The 21892-nt window shown below is 39.4% G+C and overlaps 5 protein-coding genes across 6 annotated transcripts; 3 read left to right on the plus strand and 2 right to left on the minus strand.

Annotated features, from left to right (window-relative positions):
• Nucleotides 1-2167: 2167 nt before the first annotated feature.
• LOC110749714 (HXXXD-type acyl-transferase family protein) lies at nucleotides 2168-4055 on the minus strand. Its single transcript, XM_021949877.2, has one exon. The coding sequence runs from the start codon at nucleotides 3785-3787 to the stop codon at nucleotides 2396-2398; it is 1392 nt and encodes a 463-aa protein (XP_021805569.2). The 5' UTR covers nucleotides 3788-4055; the 3' UTR covers nucleotides 2168-2395.
• Nucleotides 4056-11853: 7798 nt separating this feature from the next.
• Nucleotides 11854-12979, plus strand: LOC110749764 (pentatricopeptide repeat-containing protein At2g40240, mitochondrial-like). Its single transcript, XM_021949946.2, has one exon. It carries the CDS (start codon nucleotides 11956-11958, stop codon nucleotides 12952-12954), a length of 999 nt encoding a protein of 332 aa, XP_021805638.2. The 5' UTR covers nucleotides 11854-11955; the 3' UTR covers nucleotides 12955-12979.
• A 100-nt stretch (nucleotides 12980-13079) lies between these two features.
• On the plus strand, nucleotides 13080-14674 carry LOC110749765 (sequence-specific DNA binding transcription factor). 2 transcript variants are annotated; one of them, XM_088249157.1, is made up of 2 exons: nucleotides 13080-14063; nucleotides 14267-14674. In XM_088249157.1, exon 1 carries the CDS (start codon nucleotides 13294-13296, stop codon nucleotides 14044-14046), a length of 753 nt encoding a protein of 250 aa, XP_088105283.1. In that variant the 5' UTR covers nucleotides 13080-13293; the 3' UTR covers nucleotides 14047-14063; nucleotides 14267-14674. The 2 variants fall into 2 exon arrangements, with proteins under 2 accessions (XP_088105283.1, XP_021805639.1); XM_021949947.2 differs by having other exon boundaries at nucleotides 13095-14005.
• Nucleotides 14675-15056: 382 nt separating this feature from the next.
• On the minus strand, nucleotides 15057-15881 carry LOC110749768 (LOB domain-containing protein 21-like). Its single transcript, XM_021949951.2, has one exon. It carries the CDS (start codon nucleotides 15780-15782, stop codon nucleotides 15213-15215), a length of 570 nt encoding a protein of 189 aa, XP_021805643.2. The 5' UTR covers nucleotides 15783-15881; the 3' UTR covers nucleotides 15057-15212.
• A 3567-nt stretch (nucleotides 15882-19448) lies between these two features.
• Nucleotides 19449-21873, plus strand: LOC110749771 (U-box domain-containing protein 1-like). The gene has a single exon (XM_021949956.2). It carries the CDS (start codon nucleotides 19673-19675, stop codon nucleotides 21743-21745), a length of 2073 nt encoding a protein of 690 aa, XP_021805648.1. The 5' UTR covers nucleotides 19449-19672; the 3' UTR covers nucleotides 21746-21873.
• The last annotated feature ends 19 nt before the right edge of the window (nucleotides 21874-21892 follow it).

Here is a 21892-nt window from a genome sequence, read left to right on the forward strand (position 1 = left end):
CACTCAAGTCCACATATAAATGCCAAATATCATAGCATTTGATGTTTCGTGATGAGGAGTGGGATGCATGAATTGACTTTTTCCTTTGATGTTGAACAAGTATTTTATGTTTTGGTATTAATTATTATGCTTAAGTGACATTTAGTACTTATATTTGATAGAATATTTTGGCTCAATAAGAATTAGTAGTACAATTTATTTATATTGTATTATTTATAATTTTTTGAATTTAATTAAATCAATGTTCAAAAGGCTTATGCCTCACTGCTTCAGGATTTATGCCTCGCGTAGCGGACTAAAAATGGCTCGTCTCTACACCTTGCCTTTTAAAACATTGATATATATATATATATATGAAAATAAATTAGATAAAAATTGGATCATGAAGAATAACATGTTTCAATTATATTTTAGGGTTTGCATTAAAAAAATTATATTTTTGGGTGTATCTGTTGTGTGCATGGCTTTCTTGTAAAGTACTGTATATGTTGTGTGTATATTGATAATGTATACAAAAGAACCAAAATATGGAGGAAATCAAGAGAATATGATGTTGCCAACGAGGTTGGTTGGTAAGCTCTCTTAGCTATCCAAGCCTAGGTTGAAATATCGCTGCCAACAATTCTTCTTGAGGAGTATTCTGTAAAAACCAAAAAAAGGGTTAAAATAGTCTCTATAAGTCCTCAAAGAGGCTTTAATGTACCCTTATCTTGGGATGGAGTTGCTTCCCCTCTTCCTAAATTATTTTTCATAAATCGAGAAAAGAGAATGATGTGGAGGAGGAATTTTGCATGAAGGGGATGGCGTGTCCGCTGGCCAGAGGAAGTGCAGGAATAGTTAGGAGCAGGCAGCATGTGGTGTCCAGCCCAGCGCCTTGGAACTCGCAAAGGCAGAAGGCAGAAGAAGGCAGAAGGCAGAAGGCAGAAGGCAGCACCACAGCAACTAATATAAATGGAACCTGTTGGACTGTTAAAAGCCACCCAAATAGAGAAAGGAAGAGGGATAACTTCTGTCTTCCGATACGATAACCTGTTGCAAAATTTACTTACCCTAATATTTTATGCAAAAGATATTAGGTGACCTTTTGGAAATATTGAGCAGATTGCTTATATATTGTCGTGTCGTGGGTGGGTCTGGTGGGCTTGTAAGCTTGGTGTTGGTGGGGAGCTGTTCCAATTTGAACCATATATAACCTTGTAGCTTTTCCCTCATATCATTTCTTAATTATGTTTTCCTTCTCATTGCATGACAATCTATCTGTACAACCTATACCACGTTCCCTGTAACATGATCTAAAAGGCATCAAAACAGATTGAATAGGCCTTTCCCATAATGTATTCACATTATTGTTTATAAAAGATATATAAACCCTTGGTGTATTGGAGCAAAGCCCTCCCAAGTCTCAACCCAGAAGTTAAGGAAACTTAAAGCAAAAAAGAGAGCAATATGCTTGTAACTCAAGTTGTTAGGAGCATTTACCAACACGCCCGAGTCTAGATTCATTTCCCTCAATATTGCTTGTATAAAATGAAAAATGACAACAACAAAAAAATGCAGTCTAATGGGATATATGGTAAGCGCATTCAAATATTCGAACCCATCAACTCACAGTGTCCTCGGGTTGAACATGTTCAATTTCGGCATTTGGGCTGATGAGTTCTAATGAGCCCAATCAAAACAAAATTAACAATCCCCAGTCATCGGTGGAACCTGCCATGGGCTACAATCCCTTGACATCTTTGCAAAACTTGTGATCCCTGTACAAATATTTTCTCACCGCACCTAATGCATAACAAAGAAAACACAACATGATTAAGTACGTGATTTACCTAATCAACCATGCAATTTGATGTCCCAATTCTTTTTTTATAATTTTCATAATCCATAGTCTAAAGATATTCTAATTTACGAGAGAGAGGAAAATCGAACTTGGTAAATGAAAGAGGATAAGCCGTTTTGATCAACTGACCAAACCGATATATATTCTACTGCAGGAATCAGTTTAGGCATATTCCAGCATGAAACCCTTTTAATTAAACATGTTGTTTATTTTGTGTAGCATCGATATGAATTGGATCCATTATGATGCTTTATTTTTTTTTCAACTCTCTGCACACATCATATGCACATTCAGTTGAAAGACAAAATCCAAGACCAAAATACAAGATTCTTCCTCTAAAATTGAAGTGCCTCTAATAAGTCTCCGATCCAACGGTTCTCGTCGCACCTTACAATTTACCACTCGCATGGACCATGGATGAAAAAATGGAACACAACGGAACCCGTTTATATTATAAATCAGGAAAAAAACTATACAAAGTCAGCGCATGTGAGCTAAGCAGAGAGAGAGAGAGAGAGAGAGAGAGAGAGAGAGAGAATCGTGTTCGAGTGGTCCTCACGAGTATGGACTCTTGACCAATATCTCGTACTTGTCAACTGCACTTGTGGGGACAGCCACCATCACCTTCACAGATTCCCCCTGATCATCACCATCATCATCATCATCATCATCACCACCTCCTCCCTTATTATTTTTACTACCGACTGGCAAAAACAGGCAGTACCTGTCGCTCAGTATGGGCCCCACATGCACTGGCCTCCCCATTCCAAAGTCAACCCTTTCCAATCCCAGCCTTGACCACTGCGACACGATCAGCACCCCCACCGTGTCAGGACTCGCCTTCGACTCGCTCACCGACTCCACCACCCTCCGCACGTGCTCCTCCCCCACCCTCTCCTTCGCAAGCTTCACCAGCCCCGCCGCGTGCCCCAGCCCCTTCTCCTCCAGATCCTTCACGCTGCTCTGCGCGCACCCCAGCACGAACGCATTGCCGTAATACCCGCCGGGTAGACTAGGCTTCACTCGGTTCCGTACGTTGACGCTGAAGAGGAGCTTCAAGATTTGGTTTGAAGCTAGGTTTAGTGCTCTGGCCCAGCTCCTCCATACATGGGCTGAGAGAACCTCGAACGAAGTATAGGCCGACTCGGTGCTGAGTCGACTCGTCGACAGAGCGAGTTTTTTCAGCTCGCTTAGGTATATGTTTTCGAATGTTATGGAGGTTGGGATAAGTCGTTCGTTGGAGAAACGGTTCATGAATCCGCAACGGTCGGGGACCTTGTTGAACTCGGGGTGACTCGCCGCGTTAGGAATTCGATGACGTGGCATTACATGATTTACTGGTTGTGGGTCCAGCAGGTGGCGATCCCATACAGGATTGGGTTTGAACTCGTTCGCGAACCCGGGTTTGCCAGCTGCCAACTCGGCGAACGAGTTGAGGAACTCGGCGCTGCCGATCCCGTCACAGAGGCAGTGGTTGAATCCCACGCCGAGCGCCGCGGCTCCGTCCTTGAGCCACGTCAGCTGGACGACGAGCGGCGGGGCACCCTTGAGAACGTCGGCCACTTGGAGCGACAGTAGCTTCCTCCATTGCGCCACGTATCGCGGGGCCCGCTCGAAGTCGGAGAGCGTGGCGCGGTCGGACACGGCCTCGATGAACACGGCGCCCTGTGCTCGACAGACAACCTCGAGGCTTGAGCAGTCGGCTTTGGGCCGGACCCGACCGGCCAGCGGGTAGTAAGGGACAAGGGCCTTGGCCAGTGCGGACTTGACACGGGTCGTGGTGGCTTCCTGATTGAGGGCCGGTCGAGGGGCGTAGACCAAGAGGTACTCAATGGTGAATCGAAGGAAGAGTTGCGAGTCAATTGCTGAGAGGTTGAGGACGCAAGTTGGGGTGGGCTCGGAGGGCGCAACGACGACAGCCTCTTTCACACGCACAGAGCCTGCCATGAGTGATTTGTTTATCTTCTTCTGTGCTTAGTTTGAGTGGTTTTTGGTAATGTGGTGGATAAGGAGGAGGAGGATGAGGCGGAGGAGGGGATTTTGGGTTTTGTTTTTGGTGTGATTTTCTTAGTTTAGAAGAGACAGACAGGAAGGAATATATGGTGAAGGGTTTGAGGTGAAGCAAGTGACATCGGCAATGTGTTATGTTTTGCTGGTTTGTTTACTGTGAAAGATTTTTGCCAAGATTCTCCGGGTATCGCTTTATGGAGAAAATGAATATCAAAACAAAAAAATATTGACAACTTGGTCTCCTCGAGGAAAAGAAACTTTTGTTGTAACCGGTGTTATCCCATGTCGATAACACAATAAAAAATCGAAAAGTTATTTCACGTGTCATTGTGTTATTGGCTAGAAATAACAAAACATGTTATCCATATTGTACGAGAGTTTCTCTCCTCTCCCGAGACTGATAGCTATTGGTTCTGGTTTTATAAATTATGTGCACGTTTAATTTTGACATGTAATAATAATCTGTGTAATTTTATTTATTTATAATTATGATATAGTTTAATGGGGGGGGGGGGGTGCAGTGCAAGTGTGCAACTGTGCAACTGTGCAACTGCAGGGGGAACTGAGGGACGTGGAGAGTGATAGCTGTCAATTTCATGTCTGGGGTATCTTATGCAAAAAGATATTGATACAATCATACCAATATTACGTAAAACCTGCTTCTGTGTGTTCTTGTGTGTTTGTGTGGTGGTGGGATTGGGATATGAATATATGATATGAAGGAAGGAAGATGAAAACCGGGCTTTTTCTTTTGCCTTTTGGCTTTTGGGGTGGGTGGGGTCTATAAATAATTTTACGATTATTTTGTGTCTCTGTTATTAATCTAAGAAGGACATTGATTCCTGCAGACCAAAAAATATATTGTATATAATTATATGGATGATTTGGAACGGCATTTTAGGAAGATCCACTGTCACTGTGCCACACATCTCATCACCTTGAAAAATAAACAAAAATCTAAAACGCATGTGAAAGAAAAAAACACTTCCCTTCTCTCCTCTCTGTTCACTCGTGTCAAAATACAAGTCTAGTTTTAAAGTTGTGTGTTTTTTTTTCAATCTAAATTTACTGCAGTGAAGTGCAGTGCAATGTGCAATGTGCAATGTGCAGTGCAGCATAACTGAATTAGTAGTAATAATTTTCGGTTCTTAATCTTATTATATTGTATAGGCAGGCAGGTAGGTATCTATCATTTCGTTCCTCAAACTCTTTGAAATGTTTTTGCCTTTCCTGGGGGTGGTTCTGAAGTGCTTTTAGTTGTTTATAAAAAAGAAAGCCATGTCAATTTAATATTATCCAAACTTAGCCTGCCCATGTACTATTGAATGTAAAGTAAACAGTATTTTAGGAGCATATATATTAAGTAGCAAGTGGTGGAGATGCATTGTGCCTCCCACATAGTTTAGTTACCAGCATGGTCGGAATCAATGATTTCAAAATGGAGTAGGTTAAATTTAGCTTCTGTGTTAACAAGATAGAAAACTTGATGATATAAGTGAATTTCATTGATCTCTTAGGTTTTTTATTTTGACCCGACACTATAAAAGTAAGACAACATGTCAACAACTAATTAATTCATCAAATCTCACTAATTGATAATTCATTATTTATACAATACAAACAACAACACTAAAATCATTATCAATGTTTTCTCTATTTCATGACAATAAAAGCCTTTGACTGCTTTTCTAATATAGGAACTCTATGACAAAATGTAATGGAAGTTGTAATTCTTTAAGCTATATATAGCCTGAAGAAAACGAAAGCTAGTGATATGAATGGTTTTCCAAAAAATCTAAAAATAGTTGATCACGTGTTTAACAACTCAGTAATGGTTTTCTTAGTACCAGATAATTACAACCATCCTAAATTTCCAATTGACTAACTATTGACTTTTGAAGCTACAACAGTTCTTCATTATTAATTCTTCCTTTAAAAGGGGCATGGTGAGTGCTAAAGAGGGTTGGTTGAATTGGTAAAGATTGTTTTCTTCATTATACTTGGGTTTCGAATCCCACTGCCGACAATCCCTCTTGGTGGGTAATCTGTAAAAACAAGAGAAGGGGCTGAGACCCCCTTTACAAGTTCTCAAAGAGGCATTAGTATATCCTGACCTTGGAATAGAGTAGCCTTCCTGCCCCTAAACTTTTGATCAATACAAAAGGAGCATGGTGAGTTGTCTAGCGCCAACAGATTTAACCGCACACAGTTTTTCTTTTCTTATTTAATAATTTGGTTCAGTTAGACATATTTGGAGAAGAAAGGATCACGGACAAGGGAAACAAAGTAAAACCAAAAACTTTCAGACCCAAAAAAAAAAAAAAAAGAACAATTCTCTTGAAAAGACAAACGAAGCTCAGTGGCTAGAATCTTAATGGATGCTAGCTCTTAATCAGATTCAAATATGCTTTTGTTGAGAATTTAGTTTATAAATAACGTATTAATTGTCCTAGAGCTTGTGGCAGGCAGGTTTATAATTAAAGAAAAGAGTTTCGCATCCCAATCTACATAGGCAGGCAGGCTTACTTTAAAAAGGACGTCCTCCACTGTGTGTGAACCTTAAAGATAGTGCCTTCAGCTTCAGGCTTTCTTTTTATAAATTCCTCCCTTAGATATGGACTACATATTGCATAAAGTTGATGAAGTCAGCTAGCTCTGTAGATTTGGTATTGATGCCTATGAATCTCTCTGTTTGGGTGCCTTTGTCTTCCTCGATTGTCTCTTCCTTTTTGGTTTTAAATCTTCCTGCAGAATATTTACTTACTTGGATATGCACATAAAGTTGATGACAGAAAGTTTAATCTCTCTCTCGGAATCTTAATCGCTCTTGCAATTAAAACCCATCACAGATTGAGATATGATTCGTTAATGGTACGTACTGATGATCCAGGTGCATCTTGCATGGATGTCATAGTTTTTATTCTCTTCTATGCACTAGGTTTTTAATTGTTAACCTGTCTCGTCCTAATTTTATTCTCCATCTTTTTTCGTAATTAACTGCTGAGAGGAGATTCGATGTTGGAAATATCTTTCAATATTGAGAAGAAAAATACTAATACGATAAAGTTAAAGTGAAGTTTCCATAGAAATTTTGTTTTAATTATTGTTTTTATAATAAGAATTGGACTTAATTCCTAAACCTTCTTGACTACTTCTCCTTCTTTCACTCCAATTCCACTTAAGGCGCGATCAAACATGCATGACTTAACATTACACCAATAAAATAATTAATTTGGACAATGTTACGTTACTAGGTACATAAATATACATTAGGTGGCTTGAGACGTCCATGAAAAGTCATGTATATAAAAAATTAGAAGTTCATAGTCTAGGGGACTAAGGGGAGGTAACGTACGCCTGTTTTATTAATTATTTGGATTCCATATCTTCAAGTTTGCTTATAAACAGATGGGATGGTCGGATCTGGATGTTTAAACAAATCCTTAATATCTGTTTCCCGATTTCTTTAGCGAACCCTATCTCACTAGAAAATCTTGGAAATCCATCTAGCCATGTGGTCCATTTCATCTTTGTCCAACCAAGGCATGCAATATTATTCTCAAGTCTCAAATAATGTGATTGCCATGCTCATTGTTTAAGAGTTGTATTATTGTTCGAGGCCGGCCCTTTGACTTTATTAATTTTGGGGTACTATATATAAATGTGTCCCCAAATTCTTTGACTTTAAACTAAAAAAAGCGAAAGGATCCACTACTGTAGTTGTTTGAGACTTGAGAATAATACCGACCTCTTAATAGGAAAGGTTCTCAAACAAGAAAAAAAACTAATATAATTAAACATCAAAATTAGTCCCGTCGCTCACCATGTTCTGTGTGACCCTTGAAGAATCATTAAGGGCACTATCTATTATAATTTTATATGCGGGTCTGAGATATTGCCTACAAAAAAGAAAAGAAAGGATATGGATAGGTTTATAAAAACTTGTTGGCATAAAATGAAACCCATAATTGTTTGAATTATGATTCAAAAGTACGTATTAGCTAAACGTATTTCATAAAGTATAATTTGTTCAAAAGTATTAGATTTTGATTAAGACGAGACATACTCATTTCAACAAAGTGAACGTTGCAGCTCATACTGAGACAAATTTATCCGATGGTAAGAAAACAAAAAGGAAAAGATTTGCGGTGTCGGGTCAGCTGTAAAATTGTTAGGTAGCTGGGGGTATCTACAACAACAACTACAATACAAGGAAGTCATTGATGTATGTAGAAGAAGTCATATGGATCCAAGTGCCCGATATGATCACGACATTACCATTTACCAGAGAGATGCCATGGTCAAATCAAGACTTTGTTCCCCCCTATTAACTTCTTCTTGAAAGATGCTCTGCGAGTCCGTGCGTTTTCTCACACAGAGAGAGAGAGAGAGAGAGAGAGATGGGTACAAATACTTTCATTTGCAATGTTTACTTATTTGAAATGGGAATGTGGAGAGAATAAATGAAAATTAGATCCTTCTTTCATTAATACAATTCCACAATTTGAATGAATGGGGTAGGTATAGTTCTTCGTTCGAAGAAATATGACTATAATGAGCACAAAATCACCTCCGCATTAAGCTAGATCAGATACAGTTGATGATCATCAAGATTCTGCTTCGACACTCTCTAACCAAAAAAACAAAAAAATATGATAATTAGAAGGACCCAACGCTAATATTCTTGTGAACTACAAGGAACTCATGTAAATCTGTGAGTCTTTTGAGGAATAATGAAGTGAATGCTTCTTCTACTTCATGTGTTTCCTACAAAAATAAAAAAAATATTTATATGTTAAATATACTTATCTAAATTAATATATCTTTGTATTAAGAAATTTAGACAGTAATTAGTGTGATGCATACCAAAGGGTTTAGCTTGTTCTTGGTCAAATGTTCATTGAGATAATGTACAATGCGGTTTCAGTAAGTAAGCACCCCACTACATTATCTTCATAACTATCTTTATCTTCATGCTCACAAACGGAATTAAAAGCTATATTGTACTTGGAACTTTGAATGTTTTTTTTTTCTTCAATGCTAATTAAAAAGGAAACAAATTATTCTAAGAACAATAGAATTATAAAAGGTTGGGGAGGGTCGGTCAGAATGAAACTTTGATTAAAACCCGAACTCAGGATTCGAAACTGACACAACGAGATATAGTGTAATAGGGAGATCGAATGATAACTCTAAAGTAACAATGTCGGAATTCACTAACAAACTGAAATTCACCAGAAAATTGAGTAAAACTTAAAGGTATTTGATTGATAATAAATTGAATTATCTAAATACAATGTCATGAGTTGGCTTAAATAGAAAACAGAGAAATCCTTACACCATAGGAAACCTGAAGTTCCATAATATTCCTAAAACTTAGCTAACAAGAAAACAAAAAAATCCTAATTAAAATCATATGAGGAAAATAATATCTTTTTTTTTTTTTTTCCAAACGAAGAGAGTTTAAAAAGAGACGAATAGAAAGGTTTACATCACTAGCTAAAATATCAAAAATCCACTCAGGCCACACTTGGTCCCAAATGTGGTTAACACCTACTATAGACACAAAGGCCGCAATCTCATGCGCTGCCTTATTACACTGACGGGAAGTAGCTATAAAAACGACCTGTTGGAGCTTACCAGCAAGCATCTTAATGTCAAACACAATAGCTTCCACTGCAACATCAACTTGACTCTCACCTCTAAGGAAAATAATATCATGATTGATAACTTATTCTAAATATGTAAAATAAAACATTAAAGTAAATATAAATCTTGACAGAATCTATAATTGCTTCAAAATTCACGAATCAATCCAAAAATTCCAACGATACACATTCCTTTTTTTCGTAGCGCCATAATTGACATTTAATCGAAACTTTCCTCTCTTGCACGATTTGCTTCCAACTTTGAGCCACTTTATTTTAATGAATTTTTCACACCATAATTAACTCATATTTCATCGTACATAAGAAACTAACATAACTCTGTTGACAAAAGAAAAAAAAACATAACTCTGCATCATGATTGAAAGAAACAGGAAGAAGATCCCAGGCGCTTGCGAATAGAGCAGACTTTGTTGGGAGAGGTCCCTGCTTTGCGCCCGACAGTACCTCGAGGGCTAGTCCCCGCAATCGCGCGGGGGATACCTTGGTTTTCATCAAAAAAAAGAACCAGGAAGAAAGACAAATCTCCCAGATCATGATAAAACAGCAATTTAACATGCTTCAAATCTCGTCGTCTTGTTGCCAACAATACTAGTTTTCTAAGCAAATTTGATAAATTTGGTGTAGTGCAGGTTGTATGTAATTAGAAAGAAAACATAATTTGCATTAAAGGGTAAAGGGTTACAGTATTAACGCACAATTTATTGTTGTGGTGCAAAAGTACACCACACCCATGCTAAAGGTGTAGGATTCTCAATTGACTCAATTAAATGTGGTTAAATGTGGGTCATGCTAGAATGAGTCTATTTGTAGAAAACCCTATAGAAAATTACCCAAAAACAATTTATATGCAACAAGAATTAAGTAATCTTAGATGCTTTTACATATATGAGAATTGGGGTTTAAAAAATCCGAGTCTACGATTCGTTGGATACTCATTTTATATATGCCGACTCACTCAACTGTTCTTGGGCAAGTCTAGTTTCAACTTTTTCTTTTTAAGACTGAGGCATACCAGGAGGCTCAAGAAGAATAGTAAAAGTGAAAAGGGGAAGTCAGCAAAATAGGTCAAACTAGGTCCCTACGGGAACAAAGATGATGAGGCATATCTGATACATCCCTGTTAGAAAAAGGCATAAAGTTGAAAGCCAAACATAGAGCCAGATAAGAACGCCGACGAGAGAGAGAGAGAGAGATATCAAAATCTTACTCTTTGCCAATGGGTTCCCACCACAGTGGTGGTGGATTCCCCCTTCCCCCCATGGCACCCAGGATCGAACCCCAGTGGGGTTTCTTTCCTCCAATGTAACCAAAAAAAAAAATCTTACTCTTTTTTCTTCTTTTCTTTTGGCTTCAATGGATATGCATGCTTTCCATACGCATGCATTGATGTCGTTGATCTTATTATTCTTTTTTTTCATAGGCCCTGGCCGCCAGGCCTGTTGTCTGTCTCCCTTTTGTCCAGCTGGTTTATGATACAATCCAACACGTCTTTTCACAAAAGCCACAAAAGCCAGACCAAGACAAGCTTGCTTAAAGGCCATTTTAATTAGCTTATCCTGAGATTCTTAGGGGTTCGTGGTGTGATGTGGAAATTTTTGGTTTTGATTGATCAGCCTGCGATTAAGGGCACCCCATTAACATGGAAAAATTCCATATCTCGCTCGTCATGTCACCTATGACATGATGAGGAGGGAAATAGGACGAGAGGACATTGACATCGGGGTAAGAAAGTCTCTCTCCAACAACACGACTCACGACCATAATGTATAGAACAAGTTGTTTGTTACCTTTGAAATGTGTGTTGTTGGGTCGCCATCCTCATAAATTAGTCGGCATTGTAGATGGCAAATTATTTGTCTATAGCTGAACTTATAGTCATAATAGTGTTCTGAGGGACATGTGAAGTCGGTGCCCTGGTTCATATGTTGGAGGTGGAGGACTTTGGTTTTGGTATTAAAAATTGTTGAAATAAAATTGAAATTCACTGATCAATCACCATTGATCAAATTTCAACCACAAAAGAGTTTTTTTAATTACTTTTCTGATGATGATGATGTTCGTATAAATATTTTTTTCAATAATTTTAATAAATTATTTTTACATATGTATCGACCTGTAATTTGTGTGTGAGGAGGAATGACTTCTTGCATAATGCATTGCTAGAAACAAGCTTTTTTTGGTTAGAGAAATACTCTTTTCTTTTGTTGCATGGGGAATAAAGGCCCAAAAAAAATCTACAACAAGCGTTACTTGGCCCATAAAGATCCCGTTTTATTTTTAAACAAATGGAAAATAGCCCAGCCCAAGAAGCCCATTTTCAAACCAAAACCCCCAGCGACTACTCAATTGGTGGGGTTTTGATTGAGACTACGAGCTTCTGCTTCTTCTATTCAGCAGCCTTAAACCCTAAACCCTCAGAGTCAGAGCCAGCCATCCATGGCACTCCTCGGAAATCTCCCCCACAAACCACTAAATTCCCAATATATCCTTACCGTCGCCGCCCGATTCTTCACAACCCAAAGCCCCAATTTCAACACTTTCCCCGATATCCCCACCTCAGCCTACTACGATGACGAGGTCAATGCCGCTGGCCGTTCCAGAGACTTCGACGGCCTCTGCCACCTCCTCAACAAGCGCGTGAAGGACCACTGCTGCAACACCACCAACACCTTCAAGTTCATCACCAGCACCGACGCCTCCCTCTCCCTACTCGATGATCTCTGTCGAACTCTGGCTCGTCTCGACAATGGCTTCGCCCGAAAGAGCGCGTACGACTCGCTCATCGCGCGGCTCTGTAAGCTGCAGAGGGTCGACGAGGCGCTGCGCGTGGTGGAAATGATGGCGCGTGGAAACTACGGCCTGAACGCGTGTAGCTTTCACCCCCTACTCAATGTGGTTACCAGGAAGAAGAGGATGGAGGAAGCGTGGGGCGTGGTGGATCTGATGAGGAGGCTTGGGGCTCCGCCGGATCTGACGGCGTACAATTATCTACTGATGGCGTATTGTTTCTCCGGAGAATTGGATCCGACGGCTGCAGTGCTTAAGAGGATTGAGGAGGAGGGGATGAGGGCGGACACGCGTACGTACGACGCGCTGGTGCTGGGCGCGTGCAAGGCGGGGAAGGTGGAGGGGGCTCTGGTGCTGCTGAGGAGGATGGTGGACGATGGAGTGCCGATGCAGCTTTCGACACACGTGTACGTGATTGATTCGCTACTGAGCGCGGGCTTTTACGATCAGGCGGTGAAGTTTGTGAGGAGCTTTAGCGGGAGGGACACGTGGCTGGACAAGGAGAATTTCGGGAGCTTGGCGAATCGACTCATCAAGTTGAAGAGGTTTGACAAGGCAAAACAGGTCTTGGACGAAATGAAATCCAGGGGTTTAGAATTAGATATAGGCGATAAATTGAAGGAGAAATATGAGATTATTTATTGTTAATCAAATAATTTATTTTCTCAATTAATTAGTGTTAACAGGCGTTTTCCACAGTAAACCGGAGACTAAACAAATGCTGACAGTAAAACCGAGCTAAAACCATCGACAACGTCGTACATGGTTAAATTAAAGCGGTCAATGGTATGGTAGTCCGTCCAACCCCCATAGAGGAGCTGACGTCACCGCCGGTACAATGGACGGCCAGATTTCCATTTCCTTCTCAGTCCGATTTTTTCCTCATCTTTCGATCGACACCCAACCCATCATTATTACCCACACCAAAAAAATCCCGCTGTTTCTCTCTTTCTCCGCCACCGCCCCGAACCGAACCCGAAACCGTTCATGCATCGCCCGACCCGGACCCGCGCCCCCGGTGGCCGGGATGACTGTTGGAGCGAGGGCGCCACATCGACGCTAATCACGGCGTGGGGCGACCGTTACCTCCAGCTGAACCGCGGCAATCTCCGTCAGAATGACTGGAAGGAGGTGGCGGACGCCGTTAACTCTGGACTAAACGGCGGCGTCAAGGCGTCCAAGACGGACGTCCAGTGCAAAAACCGCATCGACACCCTGAAGAAAAAGTACAAACTGGAAAAGTCTAAGCCTAGCCCTTCCACGTGGCCCTTCTACCACCGCCTCCACTCCCTCATCGGCTCTTCGCCGGACTCCGCCGTTTCGACCAAAAGAAAGCCCTCAATTCCCACTCTCACTGTCAAATCCCCAGACCTTAAGCCTAAGCCACCGGGTGGGTCCACGGAGAGCTCAATTGGATGTGAAGATGGTGAGGATTGTAATGATGATGGTGTAAGGAAGCGTCGGATGGAGGCGGTGGGATTATCGGGTGGAGCGGCGTGCAGGGAATTGGCGGGTGCAATATTGAAATTTGGGGAATTATACGAGCGGATGGAGAATTTGAAACAGGAGCAGATGATGGAGCTGGAGAAACAGAGGATGGAGTTCACAAAAGAACTCGAATTCCAGAGGTTGAATATGTTCAAGGATGCTCAGGTCGAGCTGGAGAAGATGAAGCGCCCCAAGTACACTCCTTGTAGAGGTAGCTTGAAAAATATATTCTGGGTTTTGTTTGATTGTTAAGAGATTTTTGCAATGTGGTGAGTGTTGGTTTCAATGCTTACTCTGTCTGTCTATATTTTGAATTGGTTGGTTCCAGCGAACTTTGTTTTATGAATCAGCTATTGTGTCTCAAGAATCAGTATGTGATGGTTTGGTGAAATTCATTTCATTGCTTTACTTGATTGAGATTGGTTTCTATTCATGTTCTGATAAGTTTTCTTATTTCTTATACCTTAAACAGGAAAGAAGTTATAAGCCTGACTCTCCGTTTTCGAATGGGAAGTTGTTTCTGTCAAGCCACAAATCAGACCATGTAAGAAATCTAAGTGGAAAGCTCGATATCCAGATCGCTACTTCTGAAGTATGCATCATGAGCTCCATGATTTATATATCTGCAGTTTCAAGTTCAAGGCTTTGGATGCCTATGAATTATTGTAATGTTTCTGGTGTACATGATTAGTTGTTAGCCCTACAGACTTCCTGTACTTTTATGTTTCTGTAGTGTAATATTATTTGTTGATAATGATCAAGCTCCATTCATAGATTACATGGATTGTATCAGCTTTTCTCTTGAATGGCAATGCTAATTTGATCACTAGTAGTTTCTCTTCTGAGTTATAGAATCAATCAATGGAAGTTGGTTTGTATAGATTGCTTGATGGAGGAATTTCTGAGGTTTAACTATTCTTCTTAGTCTTGTACTGTGTAAATCTTTGGATTCATCTTGGAATGCTTGGCTAGAGAAAATTGGTCACACCAGACATGTCTACAACTAGCGTGCTTTCTGTTGATATTTCATCTTGGATATGAGATGGTGTTTGAGATTTCGAAATTTCAGATTTCCAGGCTTCTCAAACTTGTTTAGGAGCATCTAAAGGTTAATGGAAGAAGAACAAGAAGAACACTTAAACAAGTCACACTCTTGCTAGCATTGTAGAAGCACCAACAGCTACTTTTGCATTCTATTCTACTAATCACAATTCATTCTTGGAAAACAATCTAAAGGCAAGTGTTCTGTGACACGAATTGGGTTCTCAAACTAGGAGGCTGAGCTGAAAATAAATATGCTGCCCCTCCCTTTGCTTTAAATTCTCACCGATCCCATTACTTTATTATAATCACAAATTAAGGCCACATATTCCCAAATTACCATCACAGATGGAGACACAAAGAGATCATAATAAAATTCACAGTATATATGGGGCGCAGCTAAAATCACTAGTTTGTCCATGCTGGCTATGGCTGTTCAGTTCAGGTGCACTCTGGCTCATGAAACTATTACTAAATCCGCTGCAGGCAGGAAAGCCAACCGCACTTAAAGCAGCCTCACTGAGCTGATCATCCAAGACACCATAACAAGAAGAAGCAGAAGCTGTTGGTGACGATGATGATAAAGAATTGGAAGCATAACAGGCAAGACGGGCTCTAGCAATAGCCAGATCATGTTGCAGCTCAATCATCTTCCTCTGCAACATAGCTATGGCACCAATGCAACCGTAAACCGGATCTCTCAGCCTTGCCTCTGCCTCATAAGCCAGCGAATTCACCGTGTCCTCGCGTCGTTCCTCCGGCACTTCAGTTAGGATCTTGCTCACATTGCTTGCTCCAAACACTTTATGAACTTTGGCAAACTTTTTGGGCTCGTCGGGGAGAAAATATGGTGCGAAAATGCAGGTGGGGCTGCACTTTCTTTTCAGTAACTTGCAAGCTGCACAGGATGAGCTTGAACGAGGCTCATGACTTCCCTTCATGTTCATGGCTTCATTAACTAAATCCACTTCCAATTTCTATAATGAGTAATCTCCTTTCCATCATATATATATAAAATAAATTTTAAATGGTTTATTTTCTAAATAATGCTTCGGTTGGGTGGAGTGTGTCATGCAGGTTGCAGGGTCCAAATACTTTGCATGGTCCATTTGTGGTTTGGATTGACCTTTTTCTCTTTACTAATTTAATTTCTGAAATAATTATTTGTGTGTTTTTTTTTTCTTTCATTTTTTTGGAAATAAAAAAGAGAAGCCAAATAATTGAAGATGGGGCACCATCATCATGCGCCATCGGTGGGTTATAATGGGATATGATGGTTCATCAACAAAGATGACATATTTCATTTGACTGACGGAGGAAATTTCACCAGAAAAGTAAATCAAATATCAAGAGAAAGCTGGATTTGTCCACAAGGAGGAAACATGGCAAGGTGCAAAAAGATGAACTTGGAATCTATATAACCCATGGTGGTGCCCAAAGCATCACTATAACACCATTAATCTTGCTTGTGATTAATTCCTAAAAACATAAAAATCTATCATCAACCATTTTTCCAGCTGGGTTGGGTCGTCAAAATGATTCTAATTCTTCTGATCAAACATATTTTTGCATCCTGCAATCAAACCAAGTGAAAGAAACCAATGCCAATTATGAAATAAACATGATTAGTACCTACAAACATAAAAGTCTTCCTACAATTGTGATAAGTCATAAGTTTGAATTTTAGATAACAAGATCATTAATCAAAATTGTCTGATAAGATGTCGTTTTTTCATAAAAATAAGTAAATGATCAAATGAGTTCATACACAAGATGCTAATGAACCTAAAACTAATCATTTGCCACATTCTTTCTTCTTTGATTTGTTGACATTTTGCCAAACTCTTTCTTTAGTCCTCTTAACTTTGATTTTGAACACTTCAATTTTGTCACCAATATTTTTGAGCAAATGAGGAATAAAATGTCACTTCAAACATTTTATGGCAAAAAGAAAGTGGAAATGGAACAAAGATGAGAATAGTGCTCCTCCAACTCCAAGAGCCCACTTGTTGAAATGGCTGTCGTTTTCCCAGACCACACAAACCAAACGACATGACGGAAGTGATCCTCACGCGGTACGTGCGATTCAAACCCAACCCAACTACTGCCCGACACGCTCGTGAAAAAAGCGTGGGGGCCGAATGTGCATAGAGGAAGGAATATGGGCCGGCCCAAAAATGAATCATTAGGGTGGGTTGATAGAGATTGACATTTTCGTTTTTCTTTTGGGTTTTTTTTTTTGAAATATTTTTCTTTTGGGGATTTAGAAAGAAAGAAAAGTGGTGTCATAGACTGTAGCATATTTTTTGTGGCTTGACTTTGGGCATGATGATCTTTGCTCCACTTTCCCCACCATTTTCCACTTATTCATGTTTGAAAAAGCTATTCATGTTTCTAGATTTGACTTGTAGTAGGGCCCATCACATGTGATTGTATCGGTTGTTTGAGCATATAGATGGTTGTGAGCCGATGATGCATTGTGAGATTTATAAACCTGAATGATTAACAACTTTTTACATGTACATGAACGGCTGATCCTAGCACTCCACAAAAATAGAAAAGCCTGAAGCTACATGGGCTGATAGTGGGGTTTTTTAGAAGAGGCTATAACATGGCAGGCCCAATATGATGCTTTTCTTTTTGGTCAGAAGTCGAAGTAGCATGTGAATTGCTAGAGGACTTCGGACAAAAGAAATAGAATATGCATATGATGTTATGGAACATGATTATAGTAATTCAAAAGAAATAAATTTTGCATAGCATACGATGGAGCTTTCATTCTTTTGTTGTTAGCAGGATACGCAAATGGATTTATTGTTTGACGTGTAATTATTATAATTATGTCATTATTAATTAATGTACGAGAAGTCGACTAATAGCACATAATCCAAATGAAAAAGTTTGTTTCGGTGGGTAGCCAACAGCCAAGTCAAACCGCCTTCTCACTGTATTTTTTTTTCTTTTTTATTTGAAATTCTAGGATTACATTCATAATTCAGTTAAAAAAACTGTTAGTCGCAAAAAGCTAATACAAATTAGCCACAACAATTAAAAAATACAGTTAAATATTAGCCCACTTATCTTTTAGAATCCAACCTATCCTAACCACCCAAATTAGATTTTATTTTCTTCTACCCACAATCCTACCATATTTTATAATATATATATATATAATCCTACCATATAATATTAATTAGCCCAAAAATTCCTAGTTATAAAAGATCTCCCAAAAAAAAATAAAATTAGCCCACTTCTAGAAAAATTTCTAGGTCCGCCATTAGGTGCGTCTCTAATAAGAAACTTTGACATAGGCATTCAGATTGTAAACTCATAATAAAAAAAAAGAAGATAAAGTATGAAAAAACTAAGCCATAACAATACAAATAAAACTCTCACAAAGGAGAGATGAAAAGCTCTCACAAAAGAGAGGTGAAAACTATACAAAAAAAAAAAGTTTTTAATCATTAAAAAAAAAGAAAAAGTTTTTAATTAGATTACCTTAACATCCTCGGTCCTTTAGGTTTTGGGAAACAATAGGGTATCCTTCTATTTTTGGAAGTTATCCTTTTATTGTTATGGTAATTTTTTTTTTTTTAAAAAAAAGAGAAAACATTGTCACCATCATCTTCGTAATCATCTTCGTCATACTTGATGACATTTGTGTAATGGATGAGATGAAATTAGACCGACTTATGTTTACAGGATTAGTAGACTTGGTTAATTTAAAGTTTAAGAAGAACTTATCTTGCTAAAACAGAAGCAATTATAAATTAGCAACATCTAATCCCGCTCTTTTTCTCTTTTATTTTTATTTTTAATTTTGAACATTTTACTTATTCTTCCCCTTTCTTTCTAATGTTCATGTTTGGCAATTTGTCCTCACAATTAAGTCGCATTTTCTTGGTCGATTTCTGTGGTGGGCTCATTTTATTATTATTTAATATATGTATACATGTAATGTCCAAGTTGTAGTAATGTATAATTAGATTTTTTATTTTTTGTCTTTAGGTATACTTAATATTGGTTTGTAACTCAAGTGATTAAAAGTAAGGGTGAAATCACAATTCGATGTGCCATCAGTTAAGAGAATCTATCCCTGCAGCAGCTGATGTATTGTGTTCAACGTTCGCCTTCCCGATACCGCTAATATAAAAATAAAAAAGACTTTTAAATGAAGAATGCTTAGTAGATAATATTATATATTTCAAATAACATACATTGTAACTTCTAAGCAATAGAGTGAAATCGGTTTCATGAAAAATCATAAAATATTAGAGATAGTAAGAAACTAGTTCAAAATAAATATTTGTAGTTACCAAAAGTCCATATCTATGGTCTCTGCTGCGCCGAAGGCTCAATGCTTTCCTAATAAGACATTCCATATATGGACATAAAAGAGTTGCAACGAATTGGGTCACCGAATTTAAGTTTGAAATGGCTCCACTTCCATTCAACGTTTCTGGCAAAAAAATTTAATATAAAAACTGGCGCGGAAAATAACTAACCCTAGAAGGCCGGACGTCCCTCCAAGTGGCAGCAACCCATGAATCCCTCTCACTCCTTCACTTACCATCTTTTCTATTGTCTTCTAATGTCAACTTTCCAAACAGAAACAGTCAAGAATCCATGCAATTAGATTAATGTTCCTTTCTCTAGCCATCATTTTAATATCGAAAGTTTAGTATATGTAATTTTTTGTTTCAAGAAACAAACGTTGTTGTTGTTGTTGTTGTTGTTCAAGATTCAAGGAAATTAAATTCCTAACCAAAAGAAAATTTTGGCACAGAAATTAACAGAAACATATTCAGATTTAGAAGAAGCAGAGGATAGATATACCATGGATGTTGCTCTTGTTCCTCCTCTGATGGTTTTCACAGGTTTTTTGCCAACAGGGTCTTTGTTACAATCATTGATTCACATATGCAATGAGGTTTGCTCCATGGAAAAGCTTCCAGTTCTGCAGGCTAGGAACATCTCAACCATGATCAGGAGGATCAAGCTTCTTACTTCTTTGTTTGAAGAGATTCAAGAATCAAATGGCCCGCTTCCCCCGTCTTCGATCCTGTGCCTCACCGAGCTTTTCTCCGTCATTCGAAGAGCTAAGTTTCTGATCCAAGATTGCAAAGATGGCAGCTTTTTGTGGGGGCTTATGCAGACAGAGTTAGTTTCAAATCAGTTTTATGTGCTAGTGAAGGAGCTGGGGAGGGCACTTGATATTTTACCTCTGAGTTTGCTAAAGGTTACAGCAGATATCAGAGAGCAAATTGAGCTTCTTCACAGGCAAGCAAAAAGGGTGGAGTTGTTTATTGACCTTAAAGAGCTGGAAAGAAGAGAAGAGCTTCTAGTTTTGATGGGCAGCAACAGTGAGAAGAACAAGAAGAACAAAGGGTTCATAGACTTGGTGAAAGTGAAAGATATACTTTGCAGCATTGGTCTGAGAAACACCATGGATTACGAGGAAGAAACTTTAAAGCTAGAGGCAGAAGCTCACAAGCAAGCAGGGAGTGGTGGACTAATTGTGGTATCAAACATAAACAACCTTATATCTCTTGTTTCATACTGCAAATCCATCATTTTTATTGATGACGAATTTGAAAAACCCAGCAAAGGGGACTTAAAAGTGCAATCTACACCCTCAAATAGATATTATGATCATTCTTCATCTTCTCAATCCTTGATCCCCAATGTCCCAGACGAATTCCGCTGCCCTATTTCATTAGACTTGATGAAAGATCCTGTTATTGTAGCATCCGGCCACACTTATGATCGAAATTCAATTGCCCAATGGATCAATTCAGGGCACCAAACATGCCCCAAAAGTGGGCAGAAGCTAATTCACATGGCACTTATACCCAACTATGCACTCAAGAGTCTAATGCAACAATGGTGTGAGGAGAACAACGTTCCCCAAGTTCAATCCTCACCATCGTCTTCCTCAGATTTGGAGAGGAGCAACAGCAAAAGAGACTTGTATGAGCATGCTGTTGACCATATTTCTGTTGTGAAAGCTGCTGTTGATGCTGTCAAATTGACAGCTGAGTTTCTGGTGGGAAAACTAGCAACTGGCTCACCAGATATCCAAAGGCAAGCAGCGTATGAGCTCCGATTACTTGCCAAAACAGGCATGGACAATAGAAGGATAATAGCTGAGGCAGGAGCTATTCCATTTCTAGTGACATTGCTGAGATCCCACGAACCAAGAATTCAGGAAAATGCTGTCACTGCGCTACTTAACCTTTCCATCTACAACAACAACAAGATTCTGATCATGGCGGCCGGAGCAATTGACAGCATAGTAAATGTCTTAGAATCAGGGAACACCATGGAAGCAAGAGAGAATGCAGCAGCAGCAATTTTCAGCTTGTCGATGATAGATGACTGCAAGGTAACCATTGGGAAGCGCCCTAGAGCCATTCCAGCATTGGTGGGGCTTTTGAAAGAAGGCACTCCGGCTGGTAAAAAGGATGCTGCCATAGCACTCTTTAACCTTGCAGTTTACAATGCTAACAAGGTGAGTGTCGTGTCTGCCGGGGCGGTTCCTCTGCTTATTGAGCTGCTGATGGATGACAAGGCAAGCATTACAGACGATGCCTTGGCTGTGCTGGCTCTACTTTTGGGTTGCTCTGAAGGGCTGGAGGAGATTGGGAAGAGCAGGATTTTAGTGCCTATTCTTATTGATCTTTTAAGATTTGGTTCTCCGAAAGGGAAGGAGAATTCGTTAACTCTTCTGTTGGGGCTATGCAAAGATGGAGGAGAGGAGGTTGCGAGGCGGCTGTTAATGAACCCGCGTAGCATTCCTTCTCTTCAGGGCTTGGCTGCTGATGGATCCTTGAAAGCTCGAAGAAAAGCCGATGCACTGCTTAGATTACTCAATAGGTGCTGCTTTCAATCTCAGAATCAGATTGGATGACAGTGTTAAAGAGTGTTTGTTAGATACAGAAGTGTAAATTTGTGAAGATTTAAGCACAGAAATGAAAGTGGGGTTGATAAGTGGATCTCAAAAGCTAAATTGTTGTTTGTTTCCAGAATAATATTCATTTTCCTATTCATTTTTTTT

The sequence above is a fragment of the Prunus avium genome, chromosome 2, assembly GCF_965620075.1.
Source record: "Prunus avium chromosome 2, drPruAviu1.hap1.1, whole genome shotgun sequence".
Lineage (NCBI taxonomy): Eukaryota > Viridiplantae > Streptophyta > Magnoliopsida > Rosales > Rosaceae > Prunus > Prunus avium.

Coding starts and splice junctions, on each gene's coding strand:
- LOC110749768 (XM_021949951.2), bottom strand. CDS start 15,782: ATGAACATGAAGGGAAGTCATGAGCCTCGTTCAAGCTCATCCTGTGCA.
- LOC110749771 (XM_021949956.2), top strand. CDS start 19,673: ATGGATGTTGCTCTTGTTCCTCCTCTGATGGTTTTCACAGGTTTTTTG.
- LOC110749714 (XM_021949877.2), bottom strand. CDS start 3,787: ATGGCAGGCTCTGTGCGTGTGAAAGAGGCTGTCGTCGTTGCGCCCTCC.
- LOC110749764 (XM_021949946.2), top strand. CDS start 11,956: ATGGCACTCCTCGGAAATCTCCCCCACAAACCACTAAATTCCCAATAT.
- LOC110749765 (XM_088249157.1), top strand. CDS start 13,294: ATGCATCGCCCGACCCGGACCCGCGCCCCCGGTGGCCGGGATGACTGT.